At 40.7% G+C, this 20,769-nt stretch overlaps 1 protein-coding gene across 2 annotated transcripts in view; it reads left to right on the top strand.

Annotated features, from left to right (window-relative positions):
- Positions 1–20,769, top strand: part of BRF1 (BRF1 general transcription factor IIIB subunit) — an 870,857-nt gene that overhangs the window by 331,283 nt on the left and 518,805 nt on the right. For both annotated transcript variants that reach the window (XM_069207335.1, XM_069207334.1), the window contains exon 4: positions 16,622–16,653. In XM_069207335.1, coding sequence (XP_069063436.1) covers positions 16,622–16,653 — 32 coding nt within the window. The remainder of the gene's footprint in view (positions 1–16,621; positions 16,654–20,769) is intronic.

Raw genomic sequence — 20,769 nt, 5'->3', positions numbered from 1 at the left:
TTCTGTTTTAGCTTTGCTTGTGTGTCAGTGAAACAGAATGAAAGTAAGAGGTGGTATTGCGCTAGGTCTGTGGGTTGTTTTCCAGTTGACAGTGAATTTGGATGCCATATTGAAACTCACTCGTTTTTAATTCAGGACATGCACCATAGGGAATTCTACCATCATCTCCCCTTTCATTCACCCCTTAACTGAAACATGTTTGGCAATAGGGCAAAGCAACCACATCTTTTTCCTCCTTTTTGTCTTTCTTTTCCCTCTATTGCCTCTGTCTAAATAGCTCTTCTTCCAACCTGCACTTGCCTTGTTGGTTATTAAACTTTTAAATGTTCAAGGAAAAGAGAAAAATTAAAACAAAATATATGGCTAAACAGGAGTGAATGAATACCTGTTTATAAATTAATTCAAAAACGTTTTGATTTTTGTAATAAGGAAAAGAAAGTGCAGCTTATGATAAAAATGGACCTCAGTCTTGTACCTTGAGTACTACAGAATGTGGAGCAGGCACCTCACTGGGTGACCAGGTGGGAACAGTGGTGGTGTTACAACCGTATCCTGGGCTTCTTATCACTGGCATCAAACTCCCTACTAAATGTAGGAGGGCCGAAGGGGGCAGTTATGCTTCAAACTGAAGGGATCCTACAAAAAGCTCACGCAAAACGAGGTCTACAAAAATCAGAGGGCTGTATGTGTACACGCATATATTATGGCTATCATCGGGTAAGTAGGAGTAACTTATTTCGCAATAGGTATTAAAATGTGTCAAATAGGTTTTAATGGGTTCACTCACTGTACATATTTTTAAAACAAAATGCCTAGGAACTTATTTAAGATCAATTACTTAACGTGGACACACGTCAGGACATGAGGAGAGGTCGGGCCAGAACTAATATCTCCTAGTATGCTCACATGCAAATATTTTAAAATCATAAACAAATGTCTTATTTGTGCTTCTGCAAAGACGTGACATGGACGGGGCTCCGAGCCCTTTTCTAACTACTAAAGCGTCTCGCAAGCGCATGTGACGCAGGCTCAACCCTAAGAAGAGTCAGATACCGGATCATTTTCAGTGCTCAAAATGATGTGCAGTGGAATAGCAGTCTTGATTAATACACCTGCCTCAGGGGTCCAGTAAGCTGAGCTGGTCCTCGGTGTGTTACTGTGTTCTATTTTTTTAAGAACAAAATCTAAAAGGTAACACAGGCTGGGGCAGGATTCACAGTAAAGGATGTTCCAAAAATCAAGAATTTCAATCGTAATTAATCTCATCAGTTATACATTGTCAGAAATAGAAATGCAAGTTCTTGAAAAAACAGTTTTGTACCAACTCTGAGATGTGATACCTTTAAGTCTCAACTTTATATCCTTGATATAATTATGCGAAAAATACATTGCATAAATATTTCAGAGATAAACCAGAGGCACATCTGTCAATCCGATCAACAGATTTGAAAAATCTGTCTGTCCCTACTCCACCAGCATCTATATTGGGCTTTGAAATTGTTACCTTTGATAATAGGTTATATAACAATCAACACATGCCTCTACCACGCATCATTTACCACACAAAAAGCCTTTATTTTTTGTTTGAACCTGTTTATTACTATTATTCTTTTAACATTAGTCCAAAGTCTACATAATGGAGTTTAGCAACATGTCAAGAAGCTGGTGGTTCAATGCTGAATATGCTTAAATAGGATATAGTTTTTTTTAACATGTATTGAGTCCATCAAGTTAGTTCTGTTAGATAGAAGCATTTGATCCTTCATCCTAACATTAAGATTGGATTGACAATAGGATTGTTAGGTGCATAACTCATGTGTGACTTGAGTGTCTAACAGAGAGAAAGTTTGTTTTTTGTACATAACAACATAACTAATATAACAAATATCCGGGATACCCTAACTCTGATTGCGGCATGTCTTATGTTGTTCACTAAACGTTACTTTTGATCTCATAAGGAGGACGTTAGACATATAACAGTGACCGTCCTTTGTGTCAATCAGCTTGTTGTGCGAGGATGTGTTTGGCCATGACCCAATGCTTAATGGGGCTCAGCTGTCACGGGGGCGGGGATTGTACCTCTTCCTGCAGGCAGTTTGGGGCAGAAGTTAGATGCCGCAAGTGTAGTGTTTGCAGGGTCATGTAATGCAATATGAACGTCAGATACTATAGTATCCCAGGCATTAGCTATTGGGTATTTACAGAGTACCAAGTTATCCTCTCTGTGCAGGGCAGTGCGCTCAACTTGCGCCCATACCGTCAATGTGACTGCGGACAGGAGTTTAGTGGTGGAAGATCAGGTGACATCCACCTGCAAATGATGGGCCTTACGGCTAGTTAGAGGCCAAGGTCTGTGAATTGGGATGTGACTCAGTATTTTTTGCCTCTATGATATAAGCCCAGTGTGCATGCCTCCCATGTGATTAATTTGTCTTGTTCAGTGCAAAGTAACATGTAATGTTTCACTCCTTGCCAATAGTGGCATAGTCCAAAGTACGGCATGTGTAGGAGGGCCGCATCTACCAGGGAGCTTGAAGAGCATTCCGTGTCCACACAGTAGAAATACCTGTTGATTTTGGCAGGGGTAAAATAGGCTGCGTGTACAATGTATAGCTGTATTAGACCGAATCGGGCATTGAGGGGGAGGGGCATAGATGGGACCCTCGAGTACAGTAGACCACTCTTTGTCTGTACATAGCCTGCCAAAATATCGTTTCCAATGGACAAGTGGTTGTTCCGTGTATATGCGCAGAGTCTCCGCCAGCCAGTGAATAAAGTGCCCGCCACGGCCAAGTATGTGAAGATATTGGATAGTGTTGTACATTGGTGCCTCTTCTGTCATAACTCCCCACTCCTTCCTCCATGTTCCTGATCAGTGAGTTATGTAATATAAATTGGCTGGACTGGAGTCTCTCTCTGTTCGATCAAAGCTTCATATGAAAGAAGATTCCTGTTCCCACATCAATCCCCCACCATACGTAGCACTGCCAAATCAGTTCAGTTCTGGAGGTAGTATACTTTCCCCCTCGGTGTTCCCAGTAGCGCCAGTGCAGGGACATATGTGGGCATTTCCCTTGTGAGGTGGAGGCTTCGGCGAAAACAACGATATGCCACTCATAGGAGTGTGGGTTTGGGTATGGGAGCCTTAGTGCAGGGATGGAAAAAGTGCAATAATCTTTTCCCCCCCCTGCAGGTGTTGTAGCTGCAATGTCTGACAATTGCAATCCAGCCAGCCAACACTTTCACCCATTGTAACTGAGATGCCAAATAACAGTGCTCGAAGTTTGGCACTGCCAGCCGCTGCTGGTCGGTTGGTAAAGTTTGAAGAGTGCCACTTGGCAACTGGAGGTGTTCCATATAAAGTCACTGAGTGCACTCTCAAGACCTAGGTCTTGAACGAAGATGAAATGTTTATTAGTGGGTTTGCGAAATAATATACAAGACTAGGTAAGGCAACTATCGTAAGCAAGGCTACGCGTCCGGCTACTGTCAGTGATAATGACTTCCAGAATGACATTTGTGTCTCTAGCGATGTGACTTCATGTGTGACATTGCCATCAAGTAAGTGTGTGTGCCAGGTGAGGGGATCTAGGGTAGGTATTGTGGGTTCAACAGGAAAAGGCTTGACTTGGTCCAGTTAACCCGCAGACTATAGGGATCTGCATATTCACAGAGGGTATGCGTCCGCATAACTGGTACTGAACAGATATCTCTTAGGTATATACAGGGAGTGCAGAATTATTAGGCAAATGAGTATTTTGACCACATCATCCTCTTTATGCATGTTGTCTTACTCCAAGCTGTATAGGCTCGAAAGCCTACTACCAATTAAGCATATTAGGTGATGTGCATCTCTGTAATGAGAAGGGGTGTGGTCTAATGACATCAACACCCTATATCAGGTGTGCATAATTATTAGGCAACTTCCTTTCCTTTGGCAAAATGGGTCAAAAGAAGGACTTGACAGGCTCAGAAAAGTCAAAAATAGTGAGATATCTTGCAGAGGGATTGCAAAGCTTCTGAAGCGTGATCATCGAACAATCAAGCGTTTCATTCAAAATAGTCAACAGGGTCGCAAGAAGCGTGTGGAAAAACCAAGGCGCAAAATAACTGCCCATGAACTGAGAAAAGTCAAGCGTGCAGCTGCCACGATGCCACTTGCCACCAGTTTGGCCATATTTCAGAGCTGCAACATCACTGGAGTGCCCAAAAGCACAAGGTGTGCAATACTCAGAGACATGGCCAAGGTAAGAAAGGCTGAAAGACGACCACCACTGAACAAGACACACAAGCTGAAACGTCAAGACTGGGCCAAGAAATATCTCAAGACTGATTTTTCTAAGGTTTTATGGACTGATGAAATGAGAGTGAGTCTTGATGGGCCAGATGGATGGGCCCGTGGCTGGATTGGTAAAGGGCAGAGAGCTCCAGTCCGACTCAGACGCCAGCAAGGTGGAGGTGGAGTACTGGTTTGGGCTGGTATCATCAAAGATGAGCTTGTGGGGCCTTTTCGGGTTGAGGATGGAGTCAAGCTCAACTCCCAGTCCTACTGCCAGTTCCTGGAAGACACCTTCTTCAAGCAGTGGTACAGGAAGAAGTCTGCATCCTTCAAGAAAAACATGATTTTCATGCAGGACAATGCTCCATCACACGCGTCCAAGTACTCCACAGTGTGGCTGGCAAGAAAGGGTATAAAAGAAGGAAATCTAATGACATGGCCTCCTTGTTCACCTGATCTGAACCCTATTGAGAACCTGTGGTCCATCATCAAATGTGAGATTTACAAGGAGGGAAAACAGTACACCTCTCTGAACAGTGTCTGGGAGGCTGTGGTTGCTGCTGCACGCAATGTTGATGGTGAACAGATCAAAACACTGACAGAATCCATGGATGGCAGGCTTTTGAGTGTCCTTGCAAAGAAAGGTGGCTATATTGGTCACTGATTTGTTTTTGTTTTGTTTTTGAATGTCAGAAATGTATATTTGTGAATGTTGAGATGTTCTATTGGTTTCACTGGTAATAATAAATAATTGAAATGGGTATATATTTTTTTTTGTTAAGTTGCCTAATAATTATGCACAGTAATAGTCACCTGCACACACAGATATCCCCCTAACATAGCTAAAACTAAAAACAAACTACAAACTACTTCCAAAAATATTCAGCTTTGATATTAATGAGTTTTTTGGGTTCATTGAGAACATGGTTGTTGTTCAATAATAAAATTAATCCTCAAAAATACTACTTGCCTAATAATTCTGCACTCCCTGTAAGTGTATCATCTATGTAAAGCGAAATGGCATGAATGCCATCACTTAAAGATATGCCCCATTTGTTTCCCTGTGCATGTAGGTCTTCCGCCAGTAGCTCAATTGAGAACAGTAATTGGGAAAGGCGTATTAGGTGCAAGAATGGGCCTCCGAATCCATACTTTGGCAGTACCACAAACAGGAAAGGCCACTACAAAAAGTCAAAGGTATTTTCCAGGTCCAGGACCAGGCATCCTGATCTAGGCCATTGTGCTAGTGCATACTCAAGGATTCTAAAGAATCGTCGTAGGTTCAATGAAGTAGTGCGGGCTGGAACAAAACCTTTCTGGCCTGTGTGCACCAAAATGGGCATCAGGAGTGCCACATGATCCATCAGTATTTTTGCCAGCATTTTATAGTTGGAACTAAGCAACGCTAGTAGGCGGTAAGTGCCCAAGGTGGTGGAGTTTTCCTCTGGCTTAGGCAGCATAATGAGGAGTGCCTCTCTCATTGAAATAGAGAGGCATGCGGCTTGTAGAGCTTCCTCATAAATCACTTGTAGACATGGGGCTAATATCCAGGCATATGTTTTGTAAAGCTCTGGTGGGTGCAGGGGTAATGGCTGGCAGCCTCGGGTCCTAGTGACTTTCCAGTAACTAGAGTGCATATGGCCTCTTGAATTTCAACAACTCGGTTCATCCAGTTTGTCCAACTCCAGTCGCTGCTCTTGCGTAATGGGAAGTAGGAACACTGTTTCCAGGTAGGAGGTGATACTCTCCGGGGTGGCGGTGATTGTCTATGCATATAGTGACAGTTAATTCTCGATGCATCTCGTGTTGTGTATAAAGCATGACTCCTACCAGCGAGTGAAACCCTGTGATCCGTCTGCCTGGTGGTTCCTTTCAAATCAGCCACCAGCTTTATCAGCTATTGCATGTTTCCTGGCCGAATAGGCAGTGTAGTTATTGCAACGCAAGTGCTCTAGAATAGCTAAAAGGTCCTGCTGCGCCTCTGCCAGTTGGAGTCAACATGCCTCACGCGCTGCCTCAGTTTCAAGGTAGAGAAGTATGGTTTCAATGCAGAGGTTATCTTTGTCTAGTTCATGGCACATGTTCCAGTCTATACTAAGGCAATGTCCTCTCAGTGTTATCTTAAACGCATCCCATTCTATGGTACGTGTGTCAGCGGGGCCAGTGTTGTGTTCAGAGTAATTGTCAATAGCAGTGCCAACCCGAGGACCGGAAGAATGGATCTTCCAGTGCCCCTGTTTGTAGGCACCAGGTTAGAATAGGGGTTCGCCCCAACTCCCATGTCAAAATTGAGGACTGTGATCTGAGTGAGTAAGTCCCAGATACTCAACATTCATGATTTTGAAATGAGGTCTGCTGTGCCAGCCAGCCTATCAAGTCTAACATGCAAGTGATGTGGTGAATAAAAGCAGTACACTTGATCAGTGGCATTGCAAGAGTGCCATACATCTGTTAGTTGCCAGCTCTGTAACCAGTCTTGTAGGGTCTGTGTGTTAGACATGACTACTGTGCAGGGTAGGGGCCGGGAATGATCTGTCTAAATTCACGTCAAATTCACTGTTGAAGTCTCCCCTCAAATATTTGCCCACGCCACTGGTGCTGCAGCCTAGCTGCTTCCTGGTGTCTCAAATGGGTCTCCTGTAGAAGTGTAATATGTATAGAATGTCTTTCGAAGTAAGAATAGGTAGCATAATGGCGCATTGGGGAGTGAATACCGTGCACATTCCCCGTTATTCCTTTTTGTTGTTATCATATTGTCTATAATCAAGAAGATAAGTAGGACGGTCTCCGAGTTTGGATCCAATGAGACCTGGACCGTGAGTGTTGTTGCCGGAGAGGATATCCACAAATTCTACTGAGTAATATAGCCTTGAACGTAACAAACATAACTGATAATACCAAAAAAGGTGCGGAGAATACCATCAGGGCGGTGCACAACAACAAATGTCCATCCAAACTTAAAACATCAAAGGGTCACACCTTGATAAGTGTGGGGGTTGTCGTGTGCTACAGTGAGTTGTTGTGTCCACCAGTGTCGCAACCACCCCAGATTAACTATTTGGTGCAAACCCACTCAAGTGAATGCTTCCACTTGCGCTAACAAAAGCCCATAATGTCTTAGAGTCAAATATAAATAAATGTCTTGCGTCTATGAGCAGTTTGTTCCCCCAGTACTGGGGAACCTCCAAGAGAATACCTGTTTGCAGGAGAGGTATAAGCGACAATATTATTTGTTCAATAGTGGTGCAGGGTGATCCTAACAAGTTGATTACAAAACTAGAAGTATAAGTGACAATATTATTCATTCAATAGTGGTGCAGGGTGATCTAACAAGTGGATTACACAACTATATCTGCTGTTTGTATCGTCACTTCTGCAGTGTCTCTGAGTTCACTTGTGATGGCCAGGTAGACGTGGAGCTTTTTTTTCCGGAGGACCGGGCTGCGTCCTCTTCTGTACTGGGGTGTTGCATTGTCTCTGCAAGAGTAGCCACCTGTTGTATTGCTTGGTGGCGTTATCTGAATATCAGTTCCAGGTTAGGCACAGTCCTAGGGGAAGGTGAATGTCGTGAACCATTTTCACGTCTGTCGCAATGGCTACCTGGTGAGGCATAGATCACTTCCTTATTCATTGATGGCATCCGGGCCCTACGCTGTCCAGTTGATTCACCCACTCCCATTCAGATTCCGGAGCATTGAAGTATTTGATGCCTTTGGACACTATTGGTAGCTGTGCCGGAGAGAGGAGCAAGTATCGTAACTCCAGTCCTTGGAGGTGGCGTTTCACAGTGAGGAAGGAGTTGCGCTGACGATGCACAGCCATGGTGTAATTCAGAAAAAACATGATGTTTGAATTGTCTACTTTTATCTCAGTAAATTTTCAGGTTTCACCTTGAATAGCATATCTGTCCTTGTAGTGAAGCAGGTACATGACTAGTGGTCGAGGATTGGATCCTGGCAGGGGTTTTCGCGCTGGCACTCTGTGTGCTCATTCAATGGAGAAATATTGTGTTACGGCAGTCAAGAGTATTTCACAAATCCATTGCTCAATATGACAGCGCCCTGTTCTGCTCCTTCCCGAAGGCCAACATGGACATTATTCTGCCTGGATCTGCCTTCCGCAGCTTGCTTCTCCACAGTCTGTATGCTTTTCAACAGGATCTGAAGGGAGGATTCCATCTTCTGGGTTTTCAGCTGGAGTTCCGCAATGGTTTGCTCCGTTACGGTTACCTTATTTGCAAGTTTATGGTGGTCAGCGTGTAGTACAATTATGTCTGTAGCCACATTTCAGTTCTGGTTTCCAGGGAGATTCTTGTACATTCTGTTGCTTCTAGTACTGAATCTAGTTTGGCTTCAAGTGATACGTTGCCCACTGGCATGAGTTGTGGTCATTGTAGATGGGCATGTATTTGGACCCGGCATAGTGTTGCGTGCGCGCCCCATTTTCTTGCAATGCTGGAAGGTCGTTGTTGTGTGCACGGTCAAGGTCCCGAAGTGGAAGGGCTCGCATCCAGGTGTCCCTAAAACTTTGACTACCGCAGCACGAGCAGCCCTGTTTCTAGAGCATGAGCAGTTAGTGGCACAATGATAGTTGAAGAGGTACTAGCATATGATGGGTCACAGCAAGGCAGTTCAGGTGTTGTGCGCAGGCAATGTTGCCTACTATTTCCTCTGGCGCCAGGAGTAAGGCTTCAAGGCGTCTGGGGATGCTCACTTCCAGTCAATAGCCACCTGGCGTCAGCTAATAGCTTTACAGGGGACTACTCATCAGCAGGCAGCACCTAGTGTTTCACAGCACCGCTCTGTTAGCAGAGGTAGCGTACAGTTCCCATGTTTAGCATGATGCTGAGTTTAGTGTGGCGTGGGTGACATGAAGTCCAGTTTAGATACAAATGAGCATCTGTAGGCTTGTGGTACAGATCAGTTATTTTTTTTGTTGTTCACGAATGACGAGTAACATATCCAGAAAAAGGAGATGACTCTCAGCATCATCTACAGCCAAGGACTTAGAATAAGACGCATCTGCAGCAATGAGGACAATTGTAAAGACCATCTACAGGAGCTTGTGACATTATTTAAAAAGCAAGGCTATCCTCTGCATATCATTCTCCAACAAATTGACAAGTCTTTGCAGTTACCCAGGGAAGTACTTATTTGGAATACCAACAGAAGAAACAAAAGTGACAGAATCCCATTTGTGGTTGACTATCATCCATCAGCTCCCAACTACAGAAATCTAATCCAAACAACTTTTCCCTTACTATCCAGTTGTGAAAAATTGCAAAAGCTTTTTCCAAAACCGCCAGTCATTGCTTACCGCAGAGCTCCCAATTTACGATCGCTTATTGTGAGAGCTGAACTTAAGCAAGCTGTAACAAATGCAGGAGTTCATTGCTGTGATTCTAAAAGGTGCATCACATGTGAATACCTTTTACAAACATCATCAGTAACTAGCTCTGTTACAAGAAGGGCCTATGGAATAAGACAGCATCTTACATGTCGATCAACATGCATTATCTGTGATTCAGTGCCAACGCCAAAGCTGTAAAAAAAACAATATGTAGGCCAAACAGTGAATGACCTCCGTACATGATTCAGGAACCACAAATCAGCAATAATTAAAAAGAAACTTGACCAGCCTGTAGCCAATCATTTTAACCTTGTGGACCATTTACTATCAGATTTGAAGATCTTCCCTTTGGAACATGTTCTAAAGGAAGAACTACTGGACATCAGAGAACTTCTGGATGTACCGTTTTTAAAATCACTGCATCCAGATGGACTGAACATCACTGACAATACCACTTGATTTCTGCATATCTGAAGAGTTCTCAGGACTGTATTGATTCCACATTCCAATTGGAATTGTCACTCATGATGCTTTTTGAAAAATCTAGCAGTGTCAGCTGTGCAGCCACTGAGCAAACCATCTTATACTACCTGAGGAAGGCGGAAGCCGAAACGTTGTAGTATAAATATATTTTTGTTCTTTGGTGAGATCATCTGTTTCATTTTAAACACATCTGATTACGTGACGGAAGCTTACAGACAACTGAACAACCAAGCTGATTACAAGAAATTGATAAAAAATCCTATAAAGAATAGGACTTCTCTTTTGCATACAAAATTAGACAACTGGCACCAACAATTGTTACTTGATCGTGAGGAATATATTTATTTGAAAAAAGAGAATCCAACTTTACCCACTATTTATTCCTTGCCGAAAATTCACAAATCACTGACATCGCCACCGGGAAGACCAATAGTTTCGGCGTGTTATTCATTGTTTGAAAGAGTATCGAATTATGTGGATGTCTATTTAGCTCGTATTGTGAAGACGCTTAGCTCATAAATTAAGGATTCTGGAGATCTTTTAAAGATTTTATTAGATTTGGACTGGCACCAAGATTATCTACTTGTTACAATAGATGTAGTCTCTCTCTATACATCCATCAATCATAATATTGGTTTGAATGCCTGTGAATATTTTTTAAAACAACGAAACATATCAGAGCTAGAACATTAAAAAATGCTACTAGATATGATAGATATGTATTAAAAAAAATATATTTTTATATTCAATCATGAGATTTATCATCAATTATGTGGCACAGCCATGGGCATTTCATTTTCTCCAAATTACGCCAACCTAGTAATGGGTTGGTGGGAAAGAGAGATAGCATGGGGAAAAAATAATGATGAATTTGCTGAGAAAGCTTTACTTTGGGTCCGCTATATTGATTACCTTTTTATAATCTGGAATGGATCGAATGATGAATTCATGCAATATTTTACTGTTTTAAATGACAATGAGGTGGGTCTTAAATTTACTTGTGAAACTAGCAAAACATCGATTAATTTTTTAGACATCACCATTTACATTGAGAACAATAAAATTAAAACTACAATGTTTCGGAAAGAGACTGCATGTAATAGTGTACTACATGGTAAAGGTTTTCATCCAAAATCGTTGATTAATGGTATTCCTTTGGGTGAATTTATTAGAGTGAGGAGAAATTGCTCTAATGAAAAAGATCTATTACTGAAATGTGATGGAACGTATGAAAGATTTAGGACTCGAGGATATAATGAGAAGATCCTCAAGAGTAATTTAAAGGCAATTCAGTCTAGAAAACCAGAGGAATTTTAGTTCAATAAAAGAGAAAGAAATTCTAAGGAAACAGTGAGGATGATTATGCAGTACACTAAAGAGAGCACACTTATAAAGAATATTTTGTGCAAACACTGGAAGATAATTAGTAGGGATTCGGACTTGGGACCCTTCGTTGGCTCCAAGCCTCTGTTTTCATACAAGAAGGCACCCAGTATTAAGGATATGGTAGTAAAAAGTCATTTTGTCCTAGAAAAAGATTGGAACTGGCTAGAGGCGGAGCAAAAGGGATTCTTTAAATGTAACCACTGCAAGGCATGCAAAATAGGGCAATCATTGAGAAAGTTTAGATTCCCAAATGGATAGGAGTTGGCCATTAAACATAAAATACATGCAACACAAAATTTGTAATTTACATCATAGAATGTCATTGTGGTCTTAAATATATTGGCAGCACAATCTGCATGTTGAAAAAAAGAATCCTAGAACATATTAGAGCGATTATTCATAAGGACTATACATAAGCAAAAGCTAGACACTTACAAACACATACGCAAAATGACTGGAGAACTTTAAGATATTAAGGTATTGATCCTATTCCAAAACATGAGAGAGGAGGGGATCGAGTCAAAATGTTAAGGCAACTTGAATCGAGATTTATAATTCAGATGAAAACCAAGGCCCCTTTTGGGATGAATAATGATGAGGAACTTTATGTTCATTTATAGGTTTAGAACTCTTAGACATCTTGTACATTTATTTTGAGACGCTAAATATTGTTTTTTCCATTACAAGAGCTGCATAAATTCTCTTGATTATTTTGCGAGTATTTGTAATAGTCAATTTTCAATTGAATTTAGAATGATTTAGTCCTGATATACACAATATTTAAATTCTGGGTACGATAGATTTTGATTTGCATTGCTGTTATAGATAGATATATTTTTTATATTTTTTAAATTGAGCAATGACAATAATTGTTGAGAAAATCAGTTGATTATTTAAGTGATCATATTGTTAGAATTAGTTTTTACAGTGAGGTTGGGAATGGTATATGAAGTGAATTTGATGTATGTTTGTTTTCCCACAAAACATTGAGTTTGAACAATTTGGATAATTTCAATATTTGTTTAACTGCATGAGAATCCCGTTATAAGTTAGTTACATTGATTAGTATTGTTTGAAAATTTTATATATGAACTGCAGCTCCCAGCATGCACTGATAATGCAATAAGTTTTCACTATAAAAAGATTCGGAATGTTAACAGGACGTTTGAACTTGAAAAAGACCTTACGGTCGAAACGCGTTGTTCTTTTGTTTCAAGTCTTGGAATAAAACAAGATTTATTGATACCTTGATGGAGTGCACTGCCAATCCTTGGTTTATATAATTCCTCTTGGGTTCGGTTCACCCAGGGTGGTTGCACAGGTACTGCGAGCGCGGCGCCATTTGAACAAGCCGCTTTGTTTTATATATATATATATATATATATATATATATATATATATATATATATATATATATATAAAATTCCCCACTTAAAAAAAAAAAAACTACTAAGGTTACAGGGACGTTATAGTTAGGCTCACATTTTACAAGGGCAAAACTGTAGAAATTAACCTGTTAGAATTATCTCAAGTAACTAACTCATGCCCTAAGGTAACTATAACTTGCGCCCCCGCCTGCACAGTTTTTTTGTCAAAAATGTTAACATTGATGTTATCAATGATGTTATCAAGGATTTCATGAGTGACATCATTTATTGGGTAATTAGCAGTGCATGGTGAGGGCGCAAGTTATAGTTACCTTAGGGCACGAGTTATAGTTACTTGAGATAACTCTTACTATAACAAGGGAATTCCTATGGTTTTGTCCAATTACAATATAACTGGTGCATTTTGAGATGTCCATTGCTCCTAGAGCTTTTATCCGGAGTTTGTGAATTACTTTCTAGAATTGTATAGCAGTACGGATGAGCAGTCTGCCATGCTCTGTGGTGAAACCTTAATAGTACATTCTTTCAGGTGTGTTGGCCCGCAGTGGGCAACATGAGGTAATTCCTTTACAAGATTCTTTAAAATGCCACTGTAGTGTAAGCATTCCTTTGTGTATTCCACCTATATTAATTATGATTGCTATTCCCCTGCAGTTTGTTTTAAGTATTCAAGATGGACCTGCGCCTGAACCTTCTTAATTGTCTTAATCAGGTCTATTTATAGATTTCGCTGTCACCACTGTGCACCTACCTAATGATTCTGACCTGCTATGATTGGTAGGGAGTGGGTTATGGTACCAGTCTTCAATTTTTCTTAATCCCTTGTACTGATTATTTGAATAGATTTTCTTTGAAGATACACAAATAGGACATTTGTAAGTTTGTTTCATTACATGTCATGTACTAAATAGAAGGCATTATTATCTTCATCAATACAAAAGGACGATGGACGGGGTGCTGAATACTGCAAACACTCAACCCCTGTCACAGATCTGGGTTTAATCCATTGTTCTTTTTCTCACCATGCCACCCCAGTTTGGACCCAGCCATATGCAAATCAGTCTTGACCCTGTTCCTCATGGGAACAGTCCAGCCCGAACTGCCAGGCCGGGGCCTTCTTGGACCGGAAGCAAGCATCCTGGGACCGGTTTCAGGGTATCACCCTTCATCAGCCAGGCTAGCTTGAATCCAGTGGCACAGTAAGCAAGGGACCCACGTCTGGGCATACCCTTCCCACTTAGGGCAACTTTGCAACACCAACCTGACAAGAAGGCAATGGGAGTAAGTGGTCTTGACTTCTCTCTTTCACCGTCAGGTTCACTTCTCCAACCTTTGCCCCTCCTTCTCCTTCCTTTTCCTCACTGCCTTTATTTAGTCACTCACTTATGTTCCTCTCTTCACTCTCCTTCTCTTTCTCTCTAGGACCAGCAGCAATGCATACATCAAACATTACTTAAGTATTCAATGTTGCTTCAAAATAAAAAAATGATAACTTTTTCTTTACCATGTGAAAGCATTTACATTAATACGTCGCATTACTGCACTGGCTTTTAAAAACTCTGTGTTTTAACAAGAACAATTAGTGAACTAGGGGTAAGAAAAAATCATTTAAACGCTGTGTGTGGCCCAGATTATTATAGATCAACTTAACAGTCTAATAAATCAAACACAATAGGTTTTTGTACAACTTGTAATCTGATATTTGAAAGTGCTTTTATATGTGATAACGAAGAAAATTGAGTTTTAGTGATATAATTTATTTGCCTAAAATCACACAACTTAGGTGGAAAAGCTGTGACATTCTACAGATTTTTTGGTTTCACTTTGTACAAGTCAGCCACTAATTTTTATTTGTATTTGTTTTTAACCTTTTATATATAGCGCAAGCTCGACCCAAAGGTATAGAAGCGCATTACGTGAGCACCAATTACATTAAACAGGGTTGCATTCATTTTTTTATAGGCACATGGAAGATTTAGGGGCATATTTATCAAAGTTTTGTCACCCTGGTGCCCCCCAAGGTAACGCAAGGGCAATGCAAAACCTAGATCAGATTTACCAAGCCTCACAAGACCACCTTGTGGGGCGCTGTCACTCTTAAATCTGGGGTAACGCAAGGCAGCACAAGCTGCTGCCCTGTGTTACTCTGCCTCAGAGAGATGTTCCACTGGATGTTGCATGAGTGTTCCAATGCACCCACCCATGGATTTTGGTGCACCTGGGAATGCGACAAAATGCTACGTCTTCCCAGGGGAGGCATAATGAGGAAAACTATCTTTACTTCTCCTTTTTTTGTTTATTTTATTTGCACTATGCAGCACACATAAAAAGAGCAAAAAGCCTTAAAGGATTGTTTTTGGTGCAGAAAGGTGCCCCTTTCTGAGCAAAAACAATCAAGCTTACAATACAGCAGGCACCCTTGCACCATGACACCATGATGCAAGATGCCCGCGTAGCAGCGAGACAACCAAAAAGGCCCCAGCACAAGGAGAGAGCAGGAATGCACTATATTTATCGAGATATGGCACATTCCTGGCCTCTCCCTTTCACGCAGCAGCGTGAAGCAAGGTGTCTTGCTTTGCTGCAAGCTCAAATTATGACTATGGCCCTAATTGATTTGCCCAGAATCACATGATGTTAAGATAACAAGAGGAATTGAACTTGGTTCTCCAGTTCCCAGGTCTGCAGCTCTAACCATAACACCACACCCTGGGTAGAGGAAGGCATGCTGAACCCAGAAGAGCTGTATTTTTGGTCCATTTAGGACAGACATAATGCTGAAAATTGCACCATAATACAGCAATTTTAATACATTTTCTCAGGGGTAGAACTCTCAAACCCCTTCTAAAGCATTGACTTCGCTCGCACTTTAATTCATTCATTGCTTTTACACCCCACCATTTTCAAATTCCACCAGCCACCACTGGTAATGGCCCATTGCAGAGTGTCTTACTGCCACTTAATTTTTTATCACTTAAAACACAGCAATGTTATCAGCATGATGTCGCTCTTGGTCAGACAGCTGATGTGGGGTGAGGTTGCTCAAAGTCCCATGAGGGCAATTTTCTGCATGGAAATGTTGACAAAGTGTGATTTCCCTCTCCTTCCGGAATTGCCTGGTAGTGCCCACGCTTGCGTGGCTGCGATGTAAAGGATAAAAATAACCAATTTCTGTCTGAGTGACCTAGAGTCTCTTATTGTGAAAATATATTTTTTGACACGCGTAGGTGTGCAAGTGTCATCTTTTTTAATTTACATTTTTATATTCCAGCCGTTCAGTTATATGCAGCAGGCCATAATTTGTGCTTCTCAAAGTATTTTAGAATTTATTTTATGTGGCCTGGGATGTGTGTGTTGTTTTGTTGGAAGACAGTACTCAGTACTCCTTTCATTTAGTTACATTTGAAGTACGTTTTCTTCGGCACCAGTCTCTGTTAACTAATGGTAAAAAATCGTAAATACAAAATATAAACTTTACAATTCTACCCACATTCTCCTCTACATTGTGTTTCGGGGAAAACTTTACTCTTTTTAGTTCTTAACTGCTGTGTGCACCTTCTCTGTGTGCACTAATCCTTTATTGTTTTTGTTTTTGTCCAGCATCAAAAATAATGCATGTTGTTAATACTCTGCTAAAAAAACTGCTGTTTCATTTTCATTTTGCTCTTATTTGCATAAAAGTCGGCTAATTGTTCTTGCTGTGCAGATATATACAATCCTTGACTTACTCTCGTAGATATGTTACTTGACCTCAGCGACCTTCTGCAGGTAGGATTGCTGAATTTAATTTTTGGGTTTGAAGCGTTGTAGTTAAAGCCTGTTTATGCAGACCAATTTCAATGTTTGTGCTTTAAAAAGATGCAAGACGCACGGGGATCAAGGGGCTTGAAACGTTTAAAAGTTTGTAAAGAAAAAGCTGGCCCATACCGGTCAAAACTCTGCAACTTGAATGAGCACCTGCACCATTTTCTTGCAATTTGTTTCTTTAAAATTAGGACCTAATATTTGCCATTCCATGTCCCACCTGTATTGTTTCTGTGCAGTAGTTAAATTGTTCGTGTAGTTGTGCCCAGTGGCAAGAGAAATATAAGAGTACTATGGGCCATAATGCAAGCAGGAAAATTGGTTAGCCTCTCCCTTGGTTGGGTAGTTTGACAGTAATATTTGTGATACAGTGGGGTACCGGTGCCTTGCACCCGGTGCACTAAACTCGGGGTGCTCCACTTCCATAAGTGTTGTGCTTGCCTGAATTAAATTGTGCAGCGCTCACTAAATTATTTTCTCTATTTGAACACTATGCGTACATTTTGTTTATGTACGCTTTGGAGCTTGGTGAAAAGTGACAGCTTTGGGATGGCTTTGCTGCACAATATTTGGGAGCTAAGCCTACAAATTGTTATTGCTGGTCCTCTTTTGGACACCACAGAGGGATACTCAACATTGTTGCTGCCATGTCTTCTTCTCAGTATAGAATCGTCAAAAGGTAAATTGGATGTGTATTGTAAAGCAATGAAGTATTATTACAGAATGATCAACTGAATATTCAATTATTTATGCAAAACTTTATAACATTACAGTTGCATTCTGTGCTGATTAAGAATGAAGCTTTTTTTTAAAACGCAGATGTAGACAAACATACCATGTGTTCCACTCCCATTTGAAACCTCATTTTATACAGTGCTTAGTATCATATTTGTGAGCTTAAAAGGCGCTGCAGGCAATGCAATTTAAAATAGTTGATTGACTCAGGCAATTAAAAAAACCTGTGTTTCACATCATGTAACTAGTTTTGATTCACCTCCTGTCTACAGTTTTCCCCCATATGTCCTAAACATAAGTGACAAAAACAGGAAGGCAGCCACTCATTCAACTAGAAATCTAGTGTGGGCCCAATCCCCAAAAAGGAAAATATTAGCTGGGTCTCTCAATTATTCAAATGGTCCGCCAGACATAAAACACAGAGCATCTTGCAGAGGCTTTCTGTTTGCAAGTAAAACATTGCTTCTACGACATGCACTCCACATCTCCATGTCCTTTCAAGGTAAAGTTCTTTGCCAACAGCTCACTATCCCTTAGGTCTCTAGAAACGATGCTGCATGCTTCAGCATTCGTCTCTGACGTGGCCGTATTCACATAGACTCTAAAGACACTGTTGGGGTCCAGAAGTGTAGAAAAGGAAAGCTCTCAAGCTTTTGTTTATTTTGGGTATTTGTGAGAAAGATATTGAGTTTGCCCTGGCTTCATCCGCAGATTCAGCATGGGGGAAAGGAAGCGCCTGGTAAAAGAAAAAAAAAGCTAGATTAAATTCTCTTCACAAAAGAATGGTGCCACATATCGCATGCACAAAAAACTCACTCTCTAAGGCATGTTATCCGTGGAAGATCATTTATTGGCAATGCGTTTCGATCTCAACTGAGATCTTCTTCACAGCCAGTACAACAAATGAGTGCACCACCCCCTTAAAAACTAATGAAATTCATAACTTTAGAGATAGTAGAAAGACTCATTCCAATTCTCCTAGAAGACTACATTACATAAAAATAAAAGTTACATTTTATATCACACAAAACAAAATATTATACAAAAATTATTACATTTCCTCCACAGATTCAATTTATCCTTAAAACAGCGAACTTAAAATTGAGCCACTTTTTGATGATGTATAACGAGTATGCTTGAGTCGAGCTAGTCCTTCAATTTTAACTCCTATGTCATGATTGAAAAACTTGATCAGAGCAAATAAATATACTGTATTTTACATCCAAACTCTTATATATTCCAAAAAATTTACAATCATTATGGCCCAGTGGTCGTGTAGTCCTCCTTACCAAATGCAAATATAAAACAAAACAATAATCAACTGAAAACCCAACACCAAATTGTCAAAACGCGGTACACTCACAATAATATATAATGAGTGGAACACAGTGCACAAGAATATATCGCTTCATAACACAAATAAGATTCCATCATAATATACATGAAGAGATGAAGTGAGAAACCTCCAAGTACTTTTTCTTTAGCAAAGAGAATGGGCCTCAGCCAATGTGTACGGACAGTTCCTAGTCAGAGTTTAATCCCATCGGGGCCTTAAAGTTGAGTTGCACACTGTACTCTGACTCCATTATCTAAAGTTATCTTTTACTGTCGCCTCCTCGCACGGTTGCCACCACTCTAGCGAGAGCGTATCATGATTTTGGCAATGTACTTGTTGCCAATGTCTCGCAACTGGGTAACCCTGATCGTAATTTCTAATAGCTCTCTCATGTTCTAGAATCAGTTTCTTCACCCGAAAAATGGTACTGCCCACATAATGTAAACACATGGGCATATGAGAACATGAGCACATAAATCACTAGTACATTTGATGAACTTGTTAATCTGCTGCTTCTGCCCGTTGGGCAACAGATAAGTCTTAATGTTCTTACTGCCCCTGCATGCTTTACACTTCCCACATTTGTAGAAACCCCTCTGTTTCAATAACCAACCACCACACTTGGTATCCCCTTTAAAGTCACTATGTACCAGCATGTCTCTGACTGATCTTGATTTTCTATAAGTGATCAGAGGGTAGAGTGAGACTCTATGCCCAGTCACAGAATCTGATTTGACTTTGATGCCAATGTTTGGAAATTATTCTCCTAATTTTCTGCGATTCCGCCTTGTAAGTTGTAATCAGTCTCACCCTCCCTCCCTTACGACTGGGTTTTTTTGACAAAAAAGAGATTTTCTGGAAACTGTGCTCAATCTCTCTTTGGCTGCCAAAAGTACTTTACTAGGATGACCTCTTGCCTGAAATCTATACAACATAGCAGCCTCTTCTTTCTCAAAGGCCTCAGTGCTCTTGCAATTCCGTCTAGCCCTAAGGAGTTCCCCATAGGGGATACTCCACTTTAACTTGGTCAGATGATGGCTATGTGCATGCAGCAAACTATTGCCTGCTGTCTTTTATTCGATGAAGAGAAGTCTAGACTTTACCTTCTTTGATCTCTACATGTACATCCAAAAATCAATTATACTATTGTGTATCTGATGGGTAAAAGATAGATTCAACTCATTACGTGAAATAAATGACAAAGTTCTGCAAAAGACTCTTGTGACCATCCCATATGACAAAAATGTCATTGATATATCTTATCCAAAGTGCTATGTGCTTGGTCCATTCTTCATTTTCCTCTGCCCAGATGTGTTGTTTCTCCCACCACTCATGAAAATACCAGCAAAATTTGGGGCAAAACAACTTCGTATTGCTGTTCCGGTAACCTGTCTGTACCATTTGTTGTTAAAATTAAAGAAATTGTGGCTCAGACAAAGATTCAGCATGTCCAATAACATCATTGTATAATCATACAAAAACATAGCTTTGTGTCGAAAAAGTGTCTGCACGCTACAATCCCCAGCTCATGATCAATGCAAGTGTACAGTGACACTACATCAATAGTGACTGGGAGATATGTGGGCTGCCAGGGTACCTCCTCAATTTTCAAAACAAAATCAGCACTGGCCCTACAATACAAGGGTAGACTCAAAACATAAGGTAACAAATGGAAATCCAACTAAATGGAGGTAGGCTCTAGGAGACTACCATTGGCCGAAATTATGGGTCTTCCAGAGGGGTTGGTCTTATCCTTATGTATTTTAGGAAGCATGTAAAAACATGGCACCTCTATTTTCTGCACATGTAGAAACTGAAAGTCATCCGTACTTAACAGACCCCCGTTCTCTCCAATCACTAAGCCGACAATGATAACTGGAAATAGACTGTTTATAAATCTCATATGAAGAGTTCTCATAGTCACTCAATCTTGTAAGCCCTCTAGCAGCCTCCTTGAATATAGTTGAAAATTCCATAATACTACATTTCCCCCTTTATCAGAAGGTTAA

This window comes from Pleurodeles waltl, chromosome 9, assembly GCF_031143425.1.
Source record: "Pleurodeles waltl isolate 20211129_DDA chromosome 9, aPleWal1.hap1.20221129, whole genome shotgun sequence".
NCBI lineage: Eukaryota > Metazoa > Chordata > Amphibia > Caudata > Salamandridae > Pleurodeles > Pleurodeles waltl.
Note: the sequence above shows the minus strand (reverse complement) of the source record. Positions and strands in the feature narration are given on the sequence as shown.